The following is a 22,358-nucleotide window of genomic DNA, read 5'->3' as shown; positions in this document are numbered from 1 at the left end:
TCTTGAGCTCACCTAGACTTCACATACAGATCATGCAGAAACTATAGCCCTTAACAGCAATAAATGCCCCAATAAACCGTGATACATAGAGTTTCTCACGACCACGCATAGAAGCATCTAAATGTATCCAGGTTGTGGCCAAATATTCTGATGCTTGGTCGGAGCTCAATTGTAGTTCAAAATGAAGCACATGGACTGTCGATGCTGGAGGTTTGGTCAATCAAGTTAAACGGTATCCTGCCCATCTAATAGCAGATTGACTATAACATTCCAGAAGTTCCTTAAGTGGAATAAATACGATTAGAATTAAAACAATTGCATAATGGCATGAATAGAGGTATCAAGATAACAAAACTTAAGTCAATAGCCAAGTCTTTTTTCTACAATTTGTCAAACTAGTATACGAGACTGAAAGGCTCTGTCGTTGCATAGTTATGAAGCTCTTCATGGCTAATGCCCACAGCAAGGTGGGTTACGCTGATACAGACTTGATGAAGCACTCATTCGCATTTGATTGATCTATATATGTGGCGAACAAACAGTAATGATGCACGGAAACCAACGGTGCCCAACATCAGGAAGAACCCATAGCATATACAGGCCATATAGCCAAAGAAAAAAGATGTCTGCATAAAACCAGACATATCTGATCTTGCATGATAGTAGTAGATGCAATAGCCAAAGATAAATACTCCAGTAGAACCTCCACAAACAACAGATCTGGAATACAACATCAAGCAAACATATTAGATGTACTAGAATTATACAAAAGGAAGTGTTCATAGACACCTGTTCAAATTATTACATTTCAGAGGACGATCATCAAATTTTTATGCATTGAACAGATGACCCTTTTGTGAGTGCACACACAATTTATGAACTTAAATAGGTTTCTTCAACAGCAATTGTTGTTTGGTTATCTAAAGCAGGTTCACACAGAAGAGTTGACGCTCGTTGGAAATAAAATAAAATGAATAAACTTACATAGATCAAGGGAAGCTGACATGGGGCTAACACACTTAATAGGGATGAAGAAAGGAGGCATTGCACAACCCATACTAAAAAAGCTAATCAAGGGCAAGATTAAGGTACAGAACTATACAGCAGCAAGGCAACAAGAGATGGAAAACTACAGTAATCCCAAAATCCAATTAAAAATTTCCACCTTAAGTATCATAGCAGCATGATTGACTAGCAGTTTACACGTAAAACCATAAATGTAAATGGAACAACAGAGGATACTATACTGAATATCTCAGATAAGCATTTCTAAGATAATGCAGACAAGTGGTTGGATTGTGAACATGGTCAAACAAACACTAAGATGCCAGATTAAGGAGAAAACACCAATTAAATGTGTAACATATTGTAGTCAAAGCAAAGATATGTATGAATAACATGATTAACAAGATGTCAAAATTGGAGAAATATCTACAGCAATACAAGCAACAATATTGACTTCAGAAAGATGAAACAAGACACATAGAGGGAGCATAATATATGAATTTGGGAAGTGAAACAAATTGTTGGCATCATAAGCAAGGAACAAGATGGGTTAATGTACTGAACACATAATGCAACAATAAAACTTGCCTCCACCACCATTCGTGGTCCTCCACTGCAAGCTGGAAGTAAGTCAGTGCGACTGTGATGAAGGCAGTAACGATTATGAGGATGATAAAGACTATAAATAGGATGCTGTAAATGGTATAGATTTTGTGACCCCATACACTTGCAAATATGTAGTAGAGCTCAATGTAGATTGCACTGAAAGGAAGAAACCCAGCCATAGCCATCTGAGGGATGGTTCCTCTGTACCATGGTAATGGAGGTATCTCTCTTGGGTATTTCTTTGTACGACAAGGAGCTTGGAACTCAGTTTTGCTGTTCTTACCAGCAATCCCTCCCAATACAAGCAATGGAGATGTCACCAGTGCCCATATAAGAAGAATCACCAGGATTGTGCCAACTGGTAAAGCTGCAGTTGCACTATATACGATAGCCACAGTGTTAAGGAAACAAAATGTTAAGAAGAGGGGTCCACAGAATAGACATCCAGTCAGCAACAAATTTCTTACCTGAAAAGGCCAGAAAAACCAGTTACAATTTACAACAATAGCACATTTTGTCATAGATTGGACAAATACATTGAAAATAAACCAGTACCCAGTTTGTTCCTTCCAGCTGCAAGTAAGTGGAGGTTGCTGTGTAACCAGCGATTCCAGAGGTAAGCGCATATATAACAACTAATGCAGTAAATAATGCACCTCGGTTGTATGGATAAAATACCCCAACTAGTGAAAGGATAAAGATAAATATTGTCCTGTTTAACACAGAAGAAAGGGTTAGCATACTTGGATACTATGGAATTTTTTACCAAGGTCACAAGTGTATAAAGTAGTAAATGTCACATACAGAGTGAACAGCTGAGTTCCTGATCCAACAACTGCAGCAAATAATGACTTGTGCTTGGGGTATCGGAATACATCCCCATGGATATATTTCCACCCAGTTTCTTCTTGGTCATCAGCTGACTCCTCATCATGAGAGTATCTTCAGGGAAGAATGGAAAACGAAAAACACATCAGCGAAATAAAGGCAAGAAAAAATTTTAGAAGAATAGCATGGCTACACAGTCAGATGTTCATACTTGATAAAATCATTCTTAAGCACACGCATGAGAATAGTTGCAAGGAATCCAGTTAGGAGAAGAACTGTGACACATGAATTTATTATAGAGAACCAATGAATTTCCAAGTGTTGAGGTGCTGAAGATGACTTTGAATACTTGTCCATTCTTTTCTCGAAAGGGATATCAGTCTCTTTCCACTTCACTGAGTATAAGAAATCTACTTCCATTTCTTTTTCCTCTGATATGTCAACAGCCAAATTGGCGTCAGTCTGAACATTAATCTCTATGACACGATCTTTGTTGTAGGAAATGTCAAAATGGATATGTTTATAGAGTAAATACTTAAACTCGCTTGGGTCATCTTTGTCCTCTCTGTCTACCTTCCCTATGAAACCCCAAATAGGCAAATCGTCATAGTACATCTGGAAGTAGTAGTCCTTTAGGACAGCATTCTTAAACTTGGCTACATCTTCTTTTGTCAACTTCTTCTTACAAAGGACTTCTGACTCTTTGTCAACCTGAAAGTTCAGCTGATATGGTGCATCAACTAAGCGATCGCCATTCAGAACTTCACCAAGATCTTCCTTTTTCTCATTGACATGATCTGCAATTTTGACAAAAAGAACTCATGATGCTCTACAATTAAAAAAAAAAAAAAAAAAAAAAAGCCCTTCAAATAACAGCTCAGGAAAACATTAATTTGAAAAGGAGAAAGGGAAAACTAAAACAGACCTGGTATACAGAATGGCAGGTCATAATAGCGGTATGTTTCGCTGCAGAAAGCGGAAATACAAAACTTTTGTGAGAGTCAAAGTGGAAAATAAGAAAAACATTTGCAGTTGCATAAGTAGAGACGGCGACCCAATAACAGAATCAACAGTTCAATCACTACCACAAAGCAGAAATTCCCATTCACTTCCTGCTGACACTCAATGAGAAAAGACAGCACCAGATAATTGAAAGGAACAAATACTTGCACGATCAAGAGTGCACAGCATCAATGGAGCCCAAAAAGAGAAAAAGAAAAAGGAAGTTTAACATGAAGGAATCATGCCATGAAAGGCAAACCTCAAATGCAGCTCTAATAGTAACATTTCAGATTGTTAGCTAGTTCAAGTCTGAAAAAGGAGGGAATCAACACCATTAATCTACTAATTCCATCAGATTAACAATACAAAACTTCCAATGATAGAGGATCTAACGTATAAAGCTCTCTTCGCTGACCTAAGTTTGGACATTCAATCAAATGCCTTAAGGATGGATATCCAGGCCAGATCCTTTCTGAAGAATACCAAAGATAAAGATCCCATACACAACATGGTAATTACAAGAGCTCAACAGTCAACAGTCAATATCTGTTAGTTACACGTGAGTGGAACCCCACTCATAAGTTTATTGAGAAACCACACTTCCTAGTAGAAAACTGCCATGATACGACCCAAAAACCAAGTGAATAGCAGGTCATCATTTAATGCAGATCAGGCCCAAATTCCAGTCCTATAGCTGCACAAAATGGTCTGTAACTCATTAAAACTCCTGCAGGAAATGCTATAACATTGATAAGAACCAGGGCAATGCGGGTCGGTTGTAGATAGAACTATAATGAAAAGAAGGAAAAAAGCCGTCCATCACATAACAGATCTGCTGCAGAATCAGACGGACACCCAGATTCCCGAATGGAAGGGACAGCATGTTCAAACTAGATAAACCATGAAAAATAACATATGATTAACTATAAAAGTATAAAAAAAAAGCTCGAGAAAGATAACAAATAAAAGACCAAAAACATCAACTTTCATCATTTCGAGAATTAATAACAGTAAATAGCAAAATTTGCACTTACCTTGGGTTATGAAAAGGGCCTACTTTGTTGACATACAAAGGAACATCTTCTTTCTCTATATACTTATGATCTGACCCGTCGGCTTCAACCCTTAGACCAACGAATAGAAGCAACACCAATTGAAAAAACCGCGCCATCTTCTTCATTGTCGATAATGAAATCTACCCGCTCCTGCACCTTCTGTCCTGCACAAGAACCAACTCTTCTGAAACTAAACGTCAACCGGGTTCCCTTTTCTAGCGTGCCCACATGATTTACTGGACCCCAAAAGAGAAAAAAAAAACTTGGATTAAGACATGACAGAATCTGAAAAATCAATTGGTAATTTGAACAAAACTCATATTTCGCCGATTCCCATCACAGGAGATCCATATTTCTGGACCAGCCAATGGATTACAGAAGATGGGTACACGCACGCACACACAGAGAGAGCTGAGAAACCAGAACCATTTACAAGAAAACTGAGATGATATACAAAGAAATTACCACAGATCTGTGATGCAGAAGCCGGTAACCAATCGAGAAAGTCCTCCTTATGTCTTACAAGATCTGGCAAGAGGATGTTATCCGGGATTTAATCGTGGCGACCTCTCCCTCCCTCTCTCTCTCTAGTGGCTCAAATCCCCCCCATAGTGTCTGACCATGGACACAAGCAGGAAGGTCTTAAGCACTTTGCGGATGGGACCCAGGAACACACATCTGGATGGTCTGCTCCAAAGTTTTACCTCCTTAAAAACGCCAGACATTTCCCTCAGAACCGTATTATTTCTCTACTTATTCTGCCCCGAATCGAAAATGTTCTTATTTTCTTTATTTTTCTGGTTTCAGCCGACAAAGTAACGCGGAAATATCTCTTTATGGTCAAAACCAAAACTTGAAAGATCGATGATGTAGGATGACGAGGCAATTACACGGAGACGAGTCTGAACAAGTCCCGTTTTGAGCACCCTACCCCTCAACTTGTTCGCTTGCCTGAGTTATAAATTAGGCAAAAGGTTGTATACCCACAATCTACAAAATTTCAGTTGTACTAAATTCTGAAAAAAAATGTATATGTTCAGATCAGAAACGCAAGTGTTTCAGTTGTGGTTGTATTATACTCAACTATCGTGCACAAGGGTTCATAACAACCCATCCATATCCTGCGCCTAAACCCAGTTCTCTTCTTAATGACAGATTTCTCCGGCCGTCCGAATGCTCCGGCTCCTTTGTATGCAGGACGATGCATTTCACTGCATTGCACCGGTCTGGATTCATATCAGGCCGAAGGATTTCAGCTATGTATAGCTACACAGAGAGAGTCATGAAATCTAGCCAACTAAACTTTCTAATTATTATAAGTTTCTAAAAAGGATAATATTATGGTGCATGGAGTATAAGGCATCACCAAAACTCTTCGAATAATTGTTTTGCTCTTATTTGTTGATAGACCATTTCGTTGTACTGAGAAAGTTGAAAGTAATTCGTCCTATTAATGTGATGTTGAGATTAATGCAACATAAACGAGTACAATAATATCTGAAGTTTTACAATAGTGACATGACAATGCACTCATACTTTGAACGTTCTCCAATTTACCACTTTTAGTACTTAATTCAACAGCTAAATTAAAATTTTCAAACAGGAAATTTTTTTACATTACTTACGCCATAGCGCCATATTTGGGGGGAGACATAGAAAGAGAGAGAGAGAGTAAATGTGAAAATAAATTCGTATTTGTTTATACCTTGGAAGGAAATAAAAAACTGCCAACAGATTAAATAATTCAAACAAAATGAGACACTCGGTAGATATGGATATTTCTTGGCAGTACTGAGCGACACCCGTATGAGCCAGTCGGTCCTTTTGGTTTATTATGTAAACTACAAAAGACCATACAAAGGACCAGACAATAGTCCTATTGGACAAGACAGAATATATATATATATATATATATATAGTTTTTTAAAGTCATTCCGCCATCTAAGTAAAACCGTCCGATCCAACATGATGGACGGTTAAGATAAAATAAGGAGAAAAAAGTGGTGGGTATCTTCGTCATTTATTAATTTTCATTTTTTGCAATATTTTTCATCCATTTACATCAAATAAAATAAGCGGCTATGATTAGATGACTGAGTAATTTTGTATAGCTAAAGTTACACCAGAGATAGAGAACAAGCTTTTTTTCCCAATTTGTACACAGATTCTGGCTTATGTGTTATATCGTTGATAGTTTGTCCCTCTGTGTGAAAAAAAAATACCATACATGTTTTTTTTTAATCCTCTAACAAATGAAGCATAAGATGTGACTAATTTATAATATAGTAAATAAACAATTTAAATAGAACAGCTTTAGAATTAGAATACCACAAGATTCAACCTTAAAACACGAGAAATCAAGGGGGCATTAATATAACACATTCATCTAACCCAGTTTTGTGAAAACCAATTTTTTAATTAATTTTATGAATCTTTTTTTTTTTTTTTGAGTGACACACCTAAAACCCTGTTTTTGGATAACCTAGGGGAACAAGTTTTTCACTCCCTTTGACAAAACCAGTGTATGTCAAAACCTGAATTTTCTTCAACTAAACACTCTACAAGCTTGGTTTCTTAGGTAAAAACAGTTTGATTACTCTTGACTCAAGATCCAAGATCCTTAATATTTGAGAACCGCGAATTTAATATGAGATTATTCCCTCCTTTGATTTCAAATCAGACCTTCAATGCAAAAAGTTAAAACTAAGATTTTACGTGTGGACCTTAGTTTAAGATCGTTAGCTTGATAACTCATAGATTTTTACTTGGATATTTACCACATCAGCGCAAACATGACATATCAGATCTATGGATTTCAAATTTGAATTAATCAAACATTCCCTAAGGGCCCGTTTGATGGGCCGGACAAATCTTTTCCGATTCATCAAACGCGGAAAAATATTTTTGCCCGTTAAACCTGAAAACGGAAATTTTTTTCCGAAAATTTTTTTCCACCACGAGAGGTGGAAATATCTTTCGAGAAATATTTTTTTGCCCGTTAGGGCTCGCCTTTTCCTCGTCAACGTTTCGCATCGTCCTGCTGCTGCTGCGTTTTTCTCCTTCCCTCTCCCTCTCTCCTCCTCGTCAGAGACCGTCTCTCCTCCGCTGGACAGCCGTGATCCTCCAGCCGTCCGCCGGTGAGCCTCCACCGTCCCTGTCCCATTTCTGTCCCATTATGTTTTAGATGCTATATATTCTGGATCAGTCTACATGTCTGCTCTCTTTATTTGCCACTAGTTATGCTCTTCTTTTGCCGCTTGTTTTATTATTTGACAAATCTTACTTGTTTGACATAAATGTAGCAGACCGAGGGTTTAACTCTGTGCTATTTGCAGGAAATTTGTTGTGAAATAAAATTTGTAGCTTAGTAATCTATTGGCAATACGTTTCTAAAGTTTGGTTTTCCCTTGCGTTGGCAATGCGGTGTTTTTTTTTTTTTGGGAGGATTTTGAAGCCTGTGTGATTTTTATGGTTGAAAGCCTGTTATATTGGTTATAAATAAAGTCCAGCGCCAAGATTTTGGTTCTCGTTCGTGTTGATATGCAACTTGGTGATTTGTTTTGGGATGATTTATGAAGAAATTTATAATTTTTATGGTATTATGGGTTGTACAGTCCATTTTCTGATTACTGGATTTGGCTTGGTGGTGGTTATATTGCTGTTATATCATGGCTTGGAGTCTTGTTGTGTAAGAGACTAGAGCTGTATTTTCCTTTCAATTGGGAATATTCTTAGATGGGGTATTTTAGATACTATGGTTATGAATCTTTGATCAGCATTTGTGTTTGGGTTTGCTCAAGTACATTGATGTTATGTCCACATTGATGTTATGTCCATGAACAAACCAAATCAGTATCTTGGTAGTTAGTTTGTCATCATCTCAGTCACTTAAAAGTCTGATTTTGCTTCATTTGGGAAATCATACCTGTTTTGACCTCTGTCGGAGAGAAAAAGATTTGTCCAGCGAGCTGAAAGTGAAGATCGAGGACCTGAAAGCCAAAATAGAATCCCTTGGGAACCAGAAGTTTGAGCTGAAGAGCAAGCTTGTGGAAATGCAATCACTGACAACTTCTCTCAAGAAAAGCATCGAGCCCTTGGTGCAGAGGTGGAGGAGAAGTAGAAGCAGATAGAAAACCTCAGCAGGAAAAAAGGCCTCTCGAGGAAAATGTATATGCAACTGATAGCATTGAGAGAAATCTTGAACACAAAGAAGATGAGATCCATGAACATAATTGACCTCTTGCTTAACCTTGATTTGTTTAGTTACATGCTAAACAGATTCAAGTTTAGATGCTGATATCGAATTTAAGTTGCTTAAATTATCCTTTATGACTACTTTATTGTATCATGTATGTTTGAGTTGCTTGATGAAAGAATCAATTAGGGTTACAAGCTTGGTTAAAATATGACTAAAAATGACAAATTATGTCATTCCATAGAGATTGACTTGTCAAGAACTAGATATTTAAGAATTGAGACCGAACTTTAATGAAGGTTGCTTTCATTTCAAGGCAAGCAGTTGTAATGAGCAGAGAAATTTATCGAAATATTGATTTTTTGTGTAATTGTATAAGGAAAAAAGCGATGAAAGAAAAGTAAGAAATCAACAAGAAACCAGAAGGAACCAAGTTTAGCCTAATTTACAAATTAAATAGGTTGAATTGTGATGGTTTTGTGTGGTCTGCTCTTATATGTTTGATTATGCAAATCTTGATTGAATTATGTAAATTAAACTAAGAACCTGTTCATTGAGTCATTAATTGCTTCAGTTGTAAAAGTGGCACCCTTATTTTGATTAAGGTGACTTCACATTTTCTATGGTATACATTTTCTTATGCAGGTCATTCATTTGTCTTCATGTCGTTATTTCTTATGCATGTTCTTCATTTGTAAATCCGGGCAAATGTTTCCATATCATCAAACTAAGAATTAAATTTCTGGAAATATATTTATGTACCATCAAACTCAGAAATATAGAATTGGAAATATATTTATGAGTCATCACACACACACCAAAATTGGAATCGGAAAAACTTTTCTCATTCCATTTTTCCATTTCTCATATTTCCAGCAATATATTTCCAGAAATTTTTTTTCATGCCATCAAACGGCCCCTAAATGTATTTGAAATTATCATGAAAAGGCTGTAAAATAAACAAGTTTGTTTATGATATGATATATATTTGATCATTGTATCGTATGTATCATATATAATATAAGTAATCACATCTCTATTTCAGGAATAGGTTTCACATATGATCCTTCTAGCCTCAGATTAGCAGTCATGGAGGCAAGGATCTCAGGGGATATGATCCTTCATAAATATCTCACAAGAGCCAAATAAATGGATACTCTTTTTTTTTCTCATCTTGTTAGAGCTTTTGACTTAAGAGAAAGATAAAATTAAAAGGCTCCTATTTAGCAATGCCCATGTCATTTTTATTTTTGAATTCAATAATATGGAACTCGATTTTGAAATCAGTCATAAGATTGACCACTAATTTTTTTTTTTAAATATTAAAATCATTTCTGATATTGTAGAAGTCACAAATCAAATAATTGTTGGGCCCTTTAGGATCCATTTGATGTAGTTTTGGATCTAGAATAGGGTTCACGTGAGATTCACTATCATGCAAATAAAAGATTCTTAAAAACATACGAAACCGCGTATATCTTAGATCCAATGTTATATGTTATGGCCGCTAACAAAGGACTATGTGTTATGGACTATAAATAACGGGAATGCCTCCGCCCCGCCCCCTATAATGGCAAAAGAACATTATAAGAAAATGGTTCAAATCATATATATTTAAGCAAAAAAAAACTTTGACATCATCATCTTCAACTTGAAAATGGTCCAATTCATGTACTTTTAAGCTTATGTTAAGGGATGATGATATTTTAAGATTTGGCAGTCTTCACTTGACAATACAAATGAAAAATATGCCCATTTTTTAAATTTGTCATCCAGGTGGTTCACAATGTAAATTTTTGTATTTTTATAAGTAAGATATGAAAAATTCAGAAGACAATCTGTTGATCTTAAATTTAAAAATATACCCATTATTAAACTTAAACAAAAAAGTGGCCTTCACTAAACTGGGACAAATTTTCAAGATATGCAAAATTGGGCCAAATCTTTGAACAATGTACTGTTTTTGGCATGATTATGCAAGTTGTCCGCCATTTTTGTTGAGACGATATGAACTGTTTTGATGTGAAATCATAAATAAAATCTCAATGACCCTTCGATTCTACAAAGGCCGTTTTATTGATATGGATGAAACGTAAGAGATGTTCGGAATAAAACCGGTTCGTACTTTTGGTCCGATTTTAACTCCGGAATTAAAATTCCGGACCGCCCGCGAAGCCTTTCTTCCTCGCGCCAAGAAACCCTCTTCCCCGTGCCTTCATTCGCGCGTTGGCAGTGCAGCCGCCATTGCAGCTCTCTTCAACTCTCCGTCTCTCCGACAGCAGGTATGCCTCTCCAACAGCACTCTCTTTGTCTTCCCCGAGCTCTCTCTCTTCTCCTCTCACGGAAGGTGTGCGTCGGCCACTGTTCCCTTTGTTCTTCTTATCTTTGTTCATTTTGGACCTTCCTTGGTCTACCATGGCCGAGCATAGAGGTCACCCCGACAGGAGGTGTGCGTCGGCCATATCCGACGCACAAATAGGCTGCTCCGGCAGCGCCTTTGTTTTTTGTTTTTTTTGACGGATAAAGGTGCTGTCGTGGAAAGGTTTTTTGGTGTTCTGATGGACGGCGGGTGACTCCCACGGTTTCAATAACCATTTCAATATTGATGAACCTCCTGCTTTCAGTTGGTCGGTTAGCCGTAGTTCTAGATGCATATTGAGTTCTAGAGCTTACTTCGCTTTTTGTGCTTATCTCTGTTTTTTTTGGGGGGGAAATGATCAGAAAGGGCTTTCTTCAAAGCAGCCCCTGCATTAACAGCAAGCTTCACAGAACTAATCGCTGCCTTGCGCCATTTTTATGGGCCAATGTTTCTCTTCACTTGTTGTCCACCTTAGAACCTCTCCTTGCTAACTTTTCCTTAAAACAGAAACTAATTTGCAGATAATATGTCAAACGAAATTGAAAAGACCTTCTATTGCTTTGATTCCCAGCAGAATTAGCCTATACAGGGGGTTTCACACTGAGCCATTTGAAATTGGTTTTTTTTTTCGCACATTTCTACTGTACACTTCTCCTGCTTCTCCTTTTTTTATTGGGTAGTGGCTAATTCTTGTCCTTGTATGATGTTTGGGTGGTTTCCTGTCTTACTAGAGTGTTTCTTGAAGACAGTTTGCTAATGGTTTTGTTTCTAATCCTTCTCTGTGCTTCTGTGTGTTATGGTCTTTCTGTGTCATGTATTCTTTGGGACTATAATAACACATCTAGCATCAGTAGACTCCTTGGCTTATATTTCTTTTGGCTTTCAACAAGACTTCAAAGTGCATCGGCAGGGTAATCTAGTCTTACGACTCTTCGTATCTGCCTGTGGTCTTTCGTTCTTAGGCGTTCATTTTGACTGGCGATCAGTTTAATGTTTCTATTTTGCAATAGCCTGGCTTGTAAAACTTGAATCCCAACTCTTAGGTGTTTTTTTTTCTTTTCAAATATATATCAAGCCAAAGACAGTTTTTTGTAACTTTTTCAAATATTTTTAGGAGGGGAAGACCCCCAGAGAGAGAGAGAGAGAGAGAGAGAAACTGGAGGAGGAGTGGATTCCAAGCCTATGCAAAAATTGCGCTATACCCGAAACTAACCCTTTCTGCTTTTGTCTATTTAGTTGACAATAGCAGAAGCAGGGCAGTTGTGATATGCTCTCACCCTCGGTCTCACTCCAGCATAGTCTCTCTCTCTGTCCCGCTCTACACCCTCCTCCTGCTGTTTCTCCTTCCTCTGTTGTTGTTGCTGCAAATATGCTAATTTGATTAGATCAAGTAGCATAGAGCAGATAACTAATATGGACTCTTCAAATGGGTTGTTGCACCCAACTTGACACGACTTGGGTGCAGCTGCCTATGCAACTTGGTTGCAGCTACAATCAATTGCTTCATCTTTTGTTGAATGCAATGCTGTATGTATTGTACGATGTGGAGTCGTATCTTACAATATGTATTGTATCTGTTAAAGAAATATGATATGATATACCACTTGTATCTTCAAAGCTGGTGTATTGCATTTGTATTTTATGTAGCATATGATACATACCACCATATCATAAATACAGCATGATACGCCTTGTGTCTTATGATCATGGTCAACATGTGAAAATGGGGACCTGAGCCCCCCTTTTTTGAATTAGGTTTTGAAACTTTCTTTTCCCCTCATTTATAACATTATTAAGAGTTGAAAGAGCAGGTGTTCCTGTTGATTTGAAGAAGAAATCATCAATTTAATCATCCATTTGAAAAAGTGCTGTGAGCAAGGATGTTCAATTTGAAGAAGATGATGCAAATGAAAACAAGAATAAGAATGAAAATGAGGTTGATGAATGATCATGATGACATTATCATTTGTCATTTGCATTGAATAATTTCATCTTGCGATGTATAACACTTTAAAGTTTAAACCTATTTTTTGATGTGTTATGGCTTATAACATTAGACTGTGTTTTGTTAATTACTTTAAATTGATGAATGTTTACAGCTTTATAAGCCTATATTTGTGCATGACATGTTTTTATAGACAACATATTTTTCTTACTTTTCCTGATATTTTTCTTTATTTTTCTGTTTTTTAATTGAAAAAATAAATTTATGATATGTTGCAGTGTGTTACGATGCGGTGTATCTATTAGCCAGACCAATATGGGTTACGGTATGCACTTTACAACATTGGTTGAATCATTCATTAGATCATAGTTTGTTAGTCGTTAATTGTTGTTTTAATTATTTGTGGACAATTTTATTGCTAGCTGTATTATGCCAATTTGACTGGATCTAGTAGTTATGTAGCAGCTAAGTAACACAGACTCTTTAAAAATGTTGTTGCACCCAAGTTGACATAACTCAGGCACTGGTGTGAGTGCTTCTGCGGCTTGGGTCCAATAACAAATAAATTGCCTTCTTTGCTGCGAATCATTGATAAAATTATAGCATGTTAGTTGTTATTTACTATTTTTATTATTTGTGGACAATTTTGTCGCTAGTTATATTGTTTGCAAATGTATCCTTGCCACACACACATACCCATGTTTTTTTTTTCCTAGAAACATGCCACACCTGCAGCCTCACTCACACCTATACCTGTACCCCTGTGTGACATAGTAGAGCAGTTGGTATGGGTAAAGATTTTAGCATCAGAAATGCAGTATTATTGTTTAGATTTCTTTATGTATATCCATTTTTTTTTAGTTATTCCGCCCCACAGATGGTGTTCTTAATTTGTGGTTAATCTATACGGAAGTTTGTTCTTTTCTTTAGAATCATTTCATTTTTGGGTTCCAACCAGTTGACAGTTCCAACTGTGCACCAACTAGATAGTCTGTGTGCCTGTGCCTTGTCAGTTGTCACTAAAACTGTAAAGAAATTCTTGCATCAAATGCAGTGTGCATTTCATCATTAAAGCCCAGGTGCTAGGTCATCTATGCAGTACCTCAGCCTGGGAAATTAAGGTCATCCAAATTGGGAACTAGCCACCAGCTGTATCCTTTGTTCTCTTGCATCCTTCAGGATGGTTTGCTTCTCATCCTAAAGTTCTTAATTATAAGGAAAGATTTTCCTGGTGCAAGGGTGACCGTTTCTGTATTTTTGTTACTGGGGTGCAAATGAGCTGGACTTGGTGTCGAGGTTTTCCTGTTCTGAGCTACACTAATTTTGATATGCTCTGTACCCTCATTATAATTTAGCTATTTCTAGGCTGATCCATTTACATCTGAGTTGTTAACTTGTCACAACTCACAACTATATTTCTTATGACTGATGAAACTGGTATCAGCAGTCCGAGGTGCATAGGGGGTCCACTCTACATAGGAGACACTCTTTTTGTTACTTGACATGTAATAATCATGGGGACTTAATGTTGATATCCATGAACGTTGGCACCTGAAATCCTGTTTTAGAAATTGATGTAAGTATGTTCATTTTATCACCTTTTATTGGCAGTGAATAATGGTTCAGAAATAATGGAGCGCAGCCACAAAAAAACTGGAAAAAAAAAGCGATCTTTATCAGAGACTGATCTCGTGGATACAGAAAAGAATGTTGATAATGGTAACTCAGGGTTTGAAATTTTTCTCATTGATTTGAGCCTTTCACCACATATATGATGCTTGTCTTATGATTCTAATAATTTGTAACTTGTAATGGCCATACAAGATGTAGTGCTTACTAAAAACTTTTGTTTTTGTTCCTTTGGTGGATTTAGACCTTGTAAATGAGGCTATGAACTCATACAACATGGAGGAGCCTACAATGGAAGAAAAACTTGCAAATCTAGACCTAAGAGATGGTTCCAAAATGATTAAGCCACTTGATGAGAATAATCTGGAGGATCGGCTACCTAGTGCAGACTCCGTTGGCGTTTTGCTTCAACAAGCACTGAATGCTGATGACAGAGCTCTTTTGTTGGAGTGCCTTTACACACAAGATGAAAAGGTCTGCACTCAAACTTCAAAGAACTAGGATCTGTTGAGAACTTACCACCAATTCATTTTTTTTTTTAATTATTCGGTTGGGTGTCTCTTTTATCAGCATTTCTTTTGGTTTGGAATTCTGCACGCCATTGCTCTTTTATACAGTACTATGACATCATTGTTATATGCGTGTTATTTTCATTTATGTAATTCAGAAAACAAATAGGTATTCTGCTTTTGGTTCTGGTTTTGTAAAAGGTTTACAAAAAACAATCAATTTAAAATTTTCAAACTTTTTATAACCATCATTTATCGTTTCTGTTCTAAATACTTATAGATACTGTTTGAAACACACTTTGCTTCTAGTAATTTCTGTTCTCTTTTATCTTAATTTATCTATCTAACTTTTCCACTTACTTCTCTTTCAGGTTATTAGGAAATCGATCATTTCGCTGAATCCATCACACTTCTTCAAGCTTTTGAGTTATATTGCGTCTGTAATCCAGTCAAGGTTAGAATTGTTGGTAGTCAGCCACTGTTTGTTGTTTCCTTTTGTCTTATTTTTTAACCGTGTTTGGTTGAAAGTTGAAACTCAGAAACCATGTTTAATGCACTTTGGTTTTGAGTGTGAAATTGAGCTCAACTGCCAAACCCTGGTTTCTTGTTCATCTGGAAGACAAAGAGCTATATTTTCAGTGACAGCCTGGGAGGTGGGCGGTTTTTCATCCCCGTTGCTGCCCCCCCCATCTACCTTCAATATCCCAACACTGTTCCTGATTGTTATTTCTTTTTGTCTTGTGGTGAATTATGTTTGAATGAAACCAAAACTATGTTTAGCCTGGTTTGATTTTGGGTGTCAACCTGAGTTCAAGTGCCAAAATCTAGTTTCTTGTTCTTCTGGAAGACAGAAAGAGCTAGGCTTCAATGACAACCTGGGTCTCGTTTGTCGTCCCTATTTCTCCCTCTCCTTTACCTTCAACCTCCTGTAACCATCTCCAATGATGGGTTGTTGATCTATATCTGGCATATCTGTTTGAGGCTGAACGAGCATGCTGAATTGGCATCTTTTGTTGCTGGAGGTGGCTAATTTGTCATTTTATTATTGTCTGACGGCTGAAAATAGCCTTTTCTTTTATTTGGATTTTTTTGGATAGACACACACTGTCCAGCCCGTTTTCTAGCTGACAGGTAGCTAGTAAATGATAAAAATTACTGTGCTCTTCCACTTAACAAATTTGTTTTTTCTCCTAAAAATAACGCTGGCCCATTTCTTGAGTGGTTGATGGCCAAAGTTCTTTTAACATTTTGTGTTAAATTTACATTTTTTTATGCCTGAAAATGGCTGAAGGACTTTGTTAACCAAGAAAATCATGAAAACCTGGGATTTAGCATAACTTAGTTGCCCAAGAGCCTGGTTTTGTGGCAAATCTGTTTTTTCTGAAGGCAGGTTCTTGCTTCTTGTTATTCAAACAGTCCCTTGATAATATGTCCTATTCATTTGCAGACCTGAGTGTTTAAACTGACTTTTGTGATTTCACTTGATATATATCTTTGTGCATCGTCTTAATATCTGTAGCTAAACTTTTGCGTTTTTACCTCTAAGGTCTTTAATTTTTCATCTGATCTCCACCTAGTGCATACGTAGCACTGGGCTATGTGCCTATGTTCAAAATCTGGAGTTGATCAATTTTGATCAAGTCCCATTTGTTCATATTATTTATGGGAAAGGGAAAAATTCATCATCCCCTCAACTCTATCTCTCTGGTGGTCTTTCCCTCCCTTTGCTGTGTCATAGCTCTCTTTCTCTCCCACTCTCAGAATTTCTGTCTGCGAGTGGAATGCAGAACTCTCTCTCTTTCTGTAAGTGGAATGCAGACCTGGATAGCTCTATCAACTTTCTTAATTTATGTTTATATTTCTCTTTGGTTGTTTACTGATTACTTATGTACATGTGTTTATTTATATTTATCTATACATCCTTGCTGCACTGCAATCATATCCATTACCAGCACCTGCATGGCTGCACCCCACAACCCAGTGCTATAGGTTGCATGCATGTGCCTTTTGAAGTTTTTTTTCCCTTAATTTAAGCAAGTTATTCTGATACAGTTGTTTGTAATTTGTCCTAAATGACAGGGGAGCTGTAGTAGCTTGCACGATTCCATGGTTAAAAAATCTGATACTTCACCATTCTAGCAGTCTGATGTCCCAAAATTCTTCACTTCGTGCACTGAATTCTATATCTCAGGTCCAGCTCTCAGCTTACTAGATCACTTTCATACTCAATTTGGATATGGTTGTTTATGGAAAAACTCATGAAAGAGCTTGTAGCACATATGGTTCTTTCCCTGTTTTTCTTTCCACATTCAAACCAGCTCATCAAAAAGTAATTCAAGAGTTTGTGTTCTTTATATATATATATATATATATATTTATTTATTTATTTATTTATATATGGAAATAGGTGCATTGACACCTGCATCTAGGTTAAAAACATGTTGCAAACATCTATCTCAAGCAAAAGGAACATCTACACATTTCTCATGTAAAGCGGAGAAAATTTCCCATGTGATAGGAGAAGTTCTTGATGGGAATCACTTTCTTTATTACGTGTGAGCTAACTCATGCTCCTTGTCTTTTGGTTCAACCCAGACTTTATGCAAGTCAAGGAACAGTATTTGCATGCATGGGTTTCCATATTGTGTGTGTTGTATGTGAAATGTGTCTTTCCAAATATTTTAGAAATTTATGTGGCACATGGAAATGGTTTATCTATTCCTAACTGTAATAAATAATGATTTATTTGAAGGCTAATACATGGTTTTTGCCTGAGAAATTTTTTTGCTTTCCATAGTACTTTCTGAAAGTAAATAGCAAACATTTGAAAGACTAAATCCAATTGTTTCCATATTTCGTGGAAAATGTTCCATGAAAATAAGGACATTATATCATGGTAGTTAATGTCTTTTTGTATTAACTGCCCTTTTAGTTTCTTTGTGTCTCCTTTTAAAGTCACTAATGTTGCCATTTTTTGTTCAGTTTGCTGATTGTCCTTTGTTCTCCCCTTCCTTTTTGCAGCTTATTGAATCAAGGACATCAAATTTTGAATCAGCACTCAAGTTATCTACTTGCTTGGACCTTTTAGAGGTACAGAACATAGTCACGTAATATTACAGTATAGAGTATAGACAACATGAAAAATGTCGATGCTTTTGTTTGATGTTGCTTCTAAAGAATTTAGAGCTGCGTGTTGCAAAGAAGTCAGTGGAATGGACATTGATAGTCGAATCCCTTAACCATGAATTCCTCCTGTTCATATTTTTTCATAGATAAGCTTCTCTTTTATTTTGAATCAAAGGTGAGGGCCATTTTGATCTGAATTTAAGGGTGTCTGAATGGATCCTTGGGCTCTGTTTCAAATTTTCTGCTCTTCTTTGATTGTTCTTCTCTTGGAACATCATGGAATGAGCATCCAGGTCATATTTGTAGCTGTACAGGGGGTTGCCATGGAGGTTTGTGTGTTTAAAAGCTCAAAATCATGGATGTCAAGATACTTGAGCCTTGTTATTGTGTTAGCAGGTGCAGCCCATAGATATCTATATTTCATACTCCTTGACAAGGAAATAAAAAAAGACTCCAAATCATCTGTTCTGTTGATCTGTCTTAAGGGTTTCAATGTTGACAAAAAATTGCATCTGGTGAATAGCAACAAGTTTACTTGTACAACTGGTTTAGGTAGGCCAGGAATTAAGACTGGGGATATGCTAAGATTTTGTTGATGAACTGGTGGCAGCAATTGCTAGAATTGGTCATCTAGTTGGAAAATCATTTCAAGGCAAAATATTTGATAACAATATTTAAAGATTCCAAAATGCTTGCTACGACTTCCCAAGATGTGGAATTTGACCTTAAAATTGTTCTCTCTTTGTTGAATTGCTTAGTCCTCATTGGTCCTTCAATTTAAATAATAGGGCAAGCATGAATGCCTGATTGTTATATCTGGAGAGGTTCCTGACCAAGTTTAAGTTTCATAAGGAGGTTATTAGTTTTCAGAATGCACGAGCTTTGCACATTTGGAATTAAACAAACACTTATTCTGGAAATGCACTTTCTTTTAAAGAAGTGGTGGTCACCTTAAACTGAAAAAGAAATTTTTGATTCATGTGCATTCATGTGATACATCAGTTTTGGCTTGGCTTAGGAAAATAATACCTCCTTATCTGGGAATTGAATTTGACTTTAAGTTCAAATAGCTGTTGGCCCTCCTCATCGTGTGCATTATAAAATTCCTTTTGAAAAATCTATGACATCGAGGGAGGCTGATCATAAGCCCCAAGTTAGTTATCTGTCCTCATAAGCCTCACCTTGAAGCCATCATGAAAGGATTGAACAGTAACAAGAAAAAGGATGTGATTTACATATTTTGTTTAATGTAAAGTAAGTTACACCAACTATGGCATCCCACAAGTGTGAGGACATAAAAAATTAATGGTTTGTAATTTATCAAATTTTTATGGCTTATATATAACTATTTATTTATTTTGAATAGCATGACCTGAGGCATGATTTCTGGCAAAGAAGATGCGTTACATACGTCTGTATCATCAGATCAAGTGATAGTTGTTTTTTACCCTTATAATGAAAATGAATGAGGTGCCTGGATGGGGAGTGGTGGATTCCATCTTTGGAAGACTATTCTTTCCATTCACTATTTTGCTTATTGCTGATCGTGTTGGAATAGCCACATCTCAATACCAACATCTATATATATATATATGTGTGTGTGTATGTATATGGAAACTAGATTTTGGCTTCTACCAATCTGGAAATCTGTAACAACTGAGTTTATCTCTCTCCTCATCGAATAAGTTCACTATGATTAGTTGAAAAATTAGTTATTTCTCTTATCTGCTAAAGATAAATAATTTGCCTTTTGGGATAAGTTTGATTTGTTTGTCAGTATTATTTGCTTGGAACTTTACGTTCTTCATGTATTTCTTTTGTCATTCCTTCAAAGGGGAAAACTAATGGTGCATTTTGCCAGATATCTGATGATGCAGTAGCTGATATAAGCATGACACCAGCTGTTGTATATGAAGATAAGGACGATAGTGATGGAGAATTAACAGATGCTACTGAAACTGATGAAGATGGAGAAGAAAGTGAAGAGGCCTTCCTATAAAAGAATCCGAGTGATGGCATAATGCATGGGCTGCACTGAAGATCCAGTTGGGCTATGGATCATGACATACAAGGTGTGCGTGATTAGAGGTAAGCATGTAAATTGAGTCTTCCAGTTGTGACAGTATCCTGTTGAGATGAACTCTGTTGTGATAGTCCATTGGACATAAAAAAGTGGTGAAGTGCACGTATCTGCTACCTAGGTTTACTTTGGTTTGTGATCACTGCTATTTAAACGCATGAGCTGATAATAGTGATCGACAGGAAGATGCTTAAAGCAAATGAATGGTGCCTGTAGGTATAGCAGAACTGCATGGTTGTCAAGAGTTTGTTCATCATCTTGTGGGGGTACCACACCCACTAAGTTGAGTTATGGTAGAAGAGTAGGCTTCAGAAAGTGTCCAGGTCTCGTATCATTGCTGAACCAAGCAGGTGAATGACCTGAGCAAACCAAGTTTGGGTTTATTTTGGCTGGTTCGTTAAGCCAGAACATACGATTTTTCCGTTCACATGGGTGTTGGTGTGGGCACTTGTCCACACACCAGTGCTAACAAAATATGTTTAATTGTTTATACATGTAGACGCCGGTAGAAACATGAAAGTTTTTGAATTGGTGTTCCTCCACGCTAAATTTCTGACTGCCAGTATTGTTAAGATTAATGCAATATATAGACGCTCATATCTACTAATGCTTATATTCCAGGAACTCTTGATATAAGTAGCTTTTTCTCTAAGATTTATGGTTAAATACTTGAGGGCCAAGTAAAATGCTATCTAGAAAAATAAAAAACTATCATTTTTTGTCCTCAACAATCCCTCTTTTTCTTTTGGGACCTTTTTATATCAAATAAATCTCTTAAGATACTTAAGGAACTAACTTTTTAACTACTAAGGCTATGGATTTCTTCAATCGAGACGATCTAGCACAACAATATCAAAAATTTTACAAAGCGTCTATCTCTTAAAGTGGCTTTGTCCACTTTTAGTCCTCAATGGAAGCAGTTAAACTTAAATACTCAAATGTGAGCAATTTTTTGTTATTCCTTTAAAACTTGAGCATGTTTTCACCAAATATCGAGTAATATGTACCAAAGCAAGCTATCTAATTCTACTGGTCACTGTCGTAAAATCAAAATTTCTGGGAAGCCTAATCATCCCGTATCGTTTGTTATTAAAATAATAGTATATTGTTTTGAAAAAATAGGTTGTAACTCTCGTTGTGTGCAAATATGGCACTTATTGGGTCTCTATTGATTGATGCCATTTTCGACAACGTAGATACGGACACCATTTTTAGAGAGAGAAAGTAATTGTGAAAAAGGATTCTCTTTTCATATTCGGAACGTTAAAAGAAAAAAAGAAAAGGAACGAACACTGTCGACAGTACCAACAAATCATATAATTTTGCCAAGCGGCTGCAGACAGTGAGACACTACGTAGATTTGTAGATTTGTTTGGCAGGACTGAGTCAGGGCGCCCATATGCGCCGATGGGTCCTTTTGGAACATTCAGTAAACTACAAATGACCGGACAAAAGTCCCTTCGGACGCGCCAGAATGTGGGTTCAGTGTCGGCTCCTTTTTTCCTTTTCCCCTTATTTTTCTTTACACTTACTTAAATCTAACAGACATGTTCTGTCCTACAAGATGTAATTGTTTTTTAAAAGTTCTATCCTGCTGGATGTCCCTACATTATTTTTCTCTTTTAACGGTTACCAAGCATTTTTCAACATGAAAAGATAGTAATGGTGAAATCTAAAATTTTACTCTTAAAATTTGTCCAAACAGTGTACCAGGAAGCTCAACGATGAACCAGCGTCAAAAGGTGATCACCATAATGAAAATTTGAAATCTCCACGATGCACGCACAAGAAAAGCAATGCAAAATGCAGCAAATACAGGCGTATTTAATGTGACTTTCTAAAGAACTTGTGGCCAACCAATGCAAAAAGTCTACACGATGCAAGGGTGATCTTTCCACTGTTGTTTGCATTAAAAGCATCCTTCAAAAAAATGGAAAAGTAGTGAATCCTTCAAAATCTTCTATTGTTGTCTTTAAAGTAAACGAAAGCTTGTGTAATGAGATTCAAGAATGCTTAGGT

The 22,358-nt window shown here is 36.7% G+C and overlaps 2 protein-coding genes across 4 annotated transcripts; one reads left to right on the top strand and one right to left on the bottom strand.

Moving 5' to 3' along the window:
- Positions 1–281: 281 nt before the first annotated feature.
- On the bottom strand, positions 282–5,190 carry LOC116265848 (transmembrane 9 superfamily member 3-like). Of its 3 annotated transcripts, none has more exons than XM_031646800.2 (8): positions 4,962–5,190; positions 4,476–4,732; positions 3,365–3,405; positions 2,651–3,236; positions 2,416–2,553; positions 2,167–2,323; positions 1,594–2,078; positions 282–720 (listed from the first exon to the last, which is right to left on the bottom strand). In XM_031646800.2, exons 2-8 carry the CDS (start codon positions 4,619–4,621, stop codon positions 501–503), a joined length of 1,773 nt encoding a protein of 590 aa, XP_031502660.1. In that variant the 5' UTR covers positions 4,622–4,732; positions 4,962–5,190; the 3' UTR covers positions 282–500. The 3 variants fall into 3 exon arrangements, with proteins under 3 accessions (XP_031502660.1, XP_031502661.1, XP_031502659.1); XM_031646801.2 differs by having other exon boundaries at positions 4,476–4,655; XM_031646799.2 differs by having other exon boundaries at positions 4,476–4,660; positions 4,962–5,189.
- A 2,213-nt stretch (positions 5,191–7,403) lies between these two features.
- On the top strand, positions 7,404–20,539 carry LOC116266268 (uncharacterized). The gene is made up of 8 exons (XM_050080972.1): positions 7,404–7,633; positions 13,274–13,320; positions 14,607–14,714; positions 14,869–15,098; positions 15,505–15,587; positions 17,213–17,324; positions 18,155–18,223; positions 20,121–20,539. Exons 2-8 carry the CDS (start codon positions 13,311–13,313, stop codon positions 20,256–20,258), a joined length of 750 nt encoding a protein of 249 aa, XP_049936929.1. The 5' UTR covers positions 7,404–7,633; positions 13,274–13,310; the 3' UTR covers positions 20,259–20,539.
- Positions 20,540–22,358: the final 1,819 nt, after the last annotated feature.

The sequence above is a fragment of the Nymphaea colorata genome, chromosome 12, assembly GCF_008831285.2.
Source record: "Nymphaea colorata isolate Beijing-Zhang1983 chromosome 12, ASM883128v2, whole genome shotgun sequence".
Classification (NCBI taxonomy): domain Eukaryota; kingdom Viridiplantae; phylum Streptophyta; class Magnoliopsida; order Nymphaeales; family Nymphaeaceae; genus Nymphaea; species Nymphaea colorata.
The sequence above is the reverse complement of the archived record's forward strand: the minus strand, read 5'-3'. Positions and strand labels throughout refer to the sequence as shown.

Bases quoted from the DNA above. Each gene is read 5' to 3' on its own strand.
- LOC116265848 (XM_031646800.2), bottom strand. From the start codon at position 4,621: ATGAAGAAGATGGCGCGGTTTTTTCAATTGGTGTTGCTTCTATTCGTT. The intron at 2,324-2,415 runs GTATGTGACATT...TGTGTTAAACAG, and splicing joins GGAACTCAGCTGTTCACTCT to GACAATATTTATCTTTATCC. The intron at 2,079-2,166 runs GTACTGGTTTAT...TGGCCTTTTCAG, and splicing joins AGCTGGAAGGAACAAACTGG to GTAAGAAATTTGTTGCTGAC.
- LOC116266268 (XM_050080972.1), top strand. The intron at 15,588-17,212 runs GTTAGAATTGTT...CCTAAATGACAG, and splicing joins GCGTCTGTAATCCAGTCAAG to GGGAGCTGTAGTAGCTTGCA. The intron at 18,224-20,120 runs GTACAGAACATA...GCATTTTGCCAG, and splicing joins CTTGCTTGGACCTTTTAGAG to ATATCTGATGATGCAGTAGC.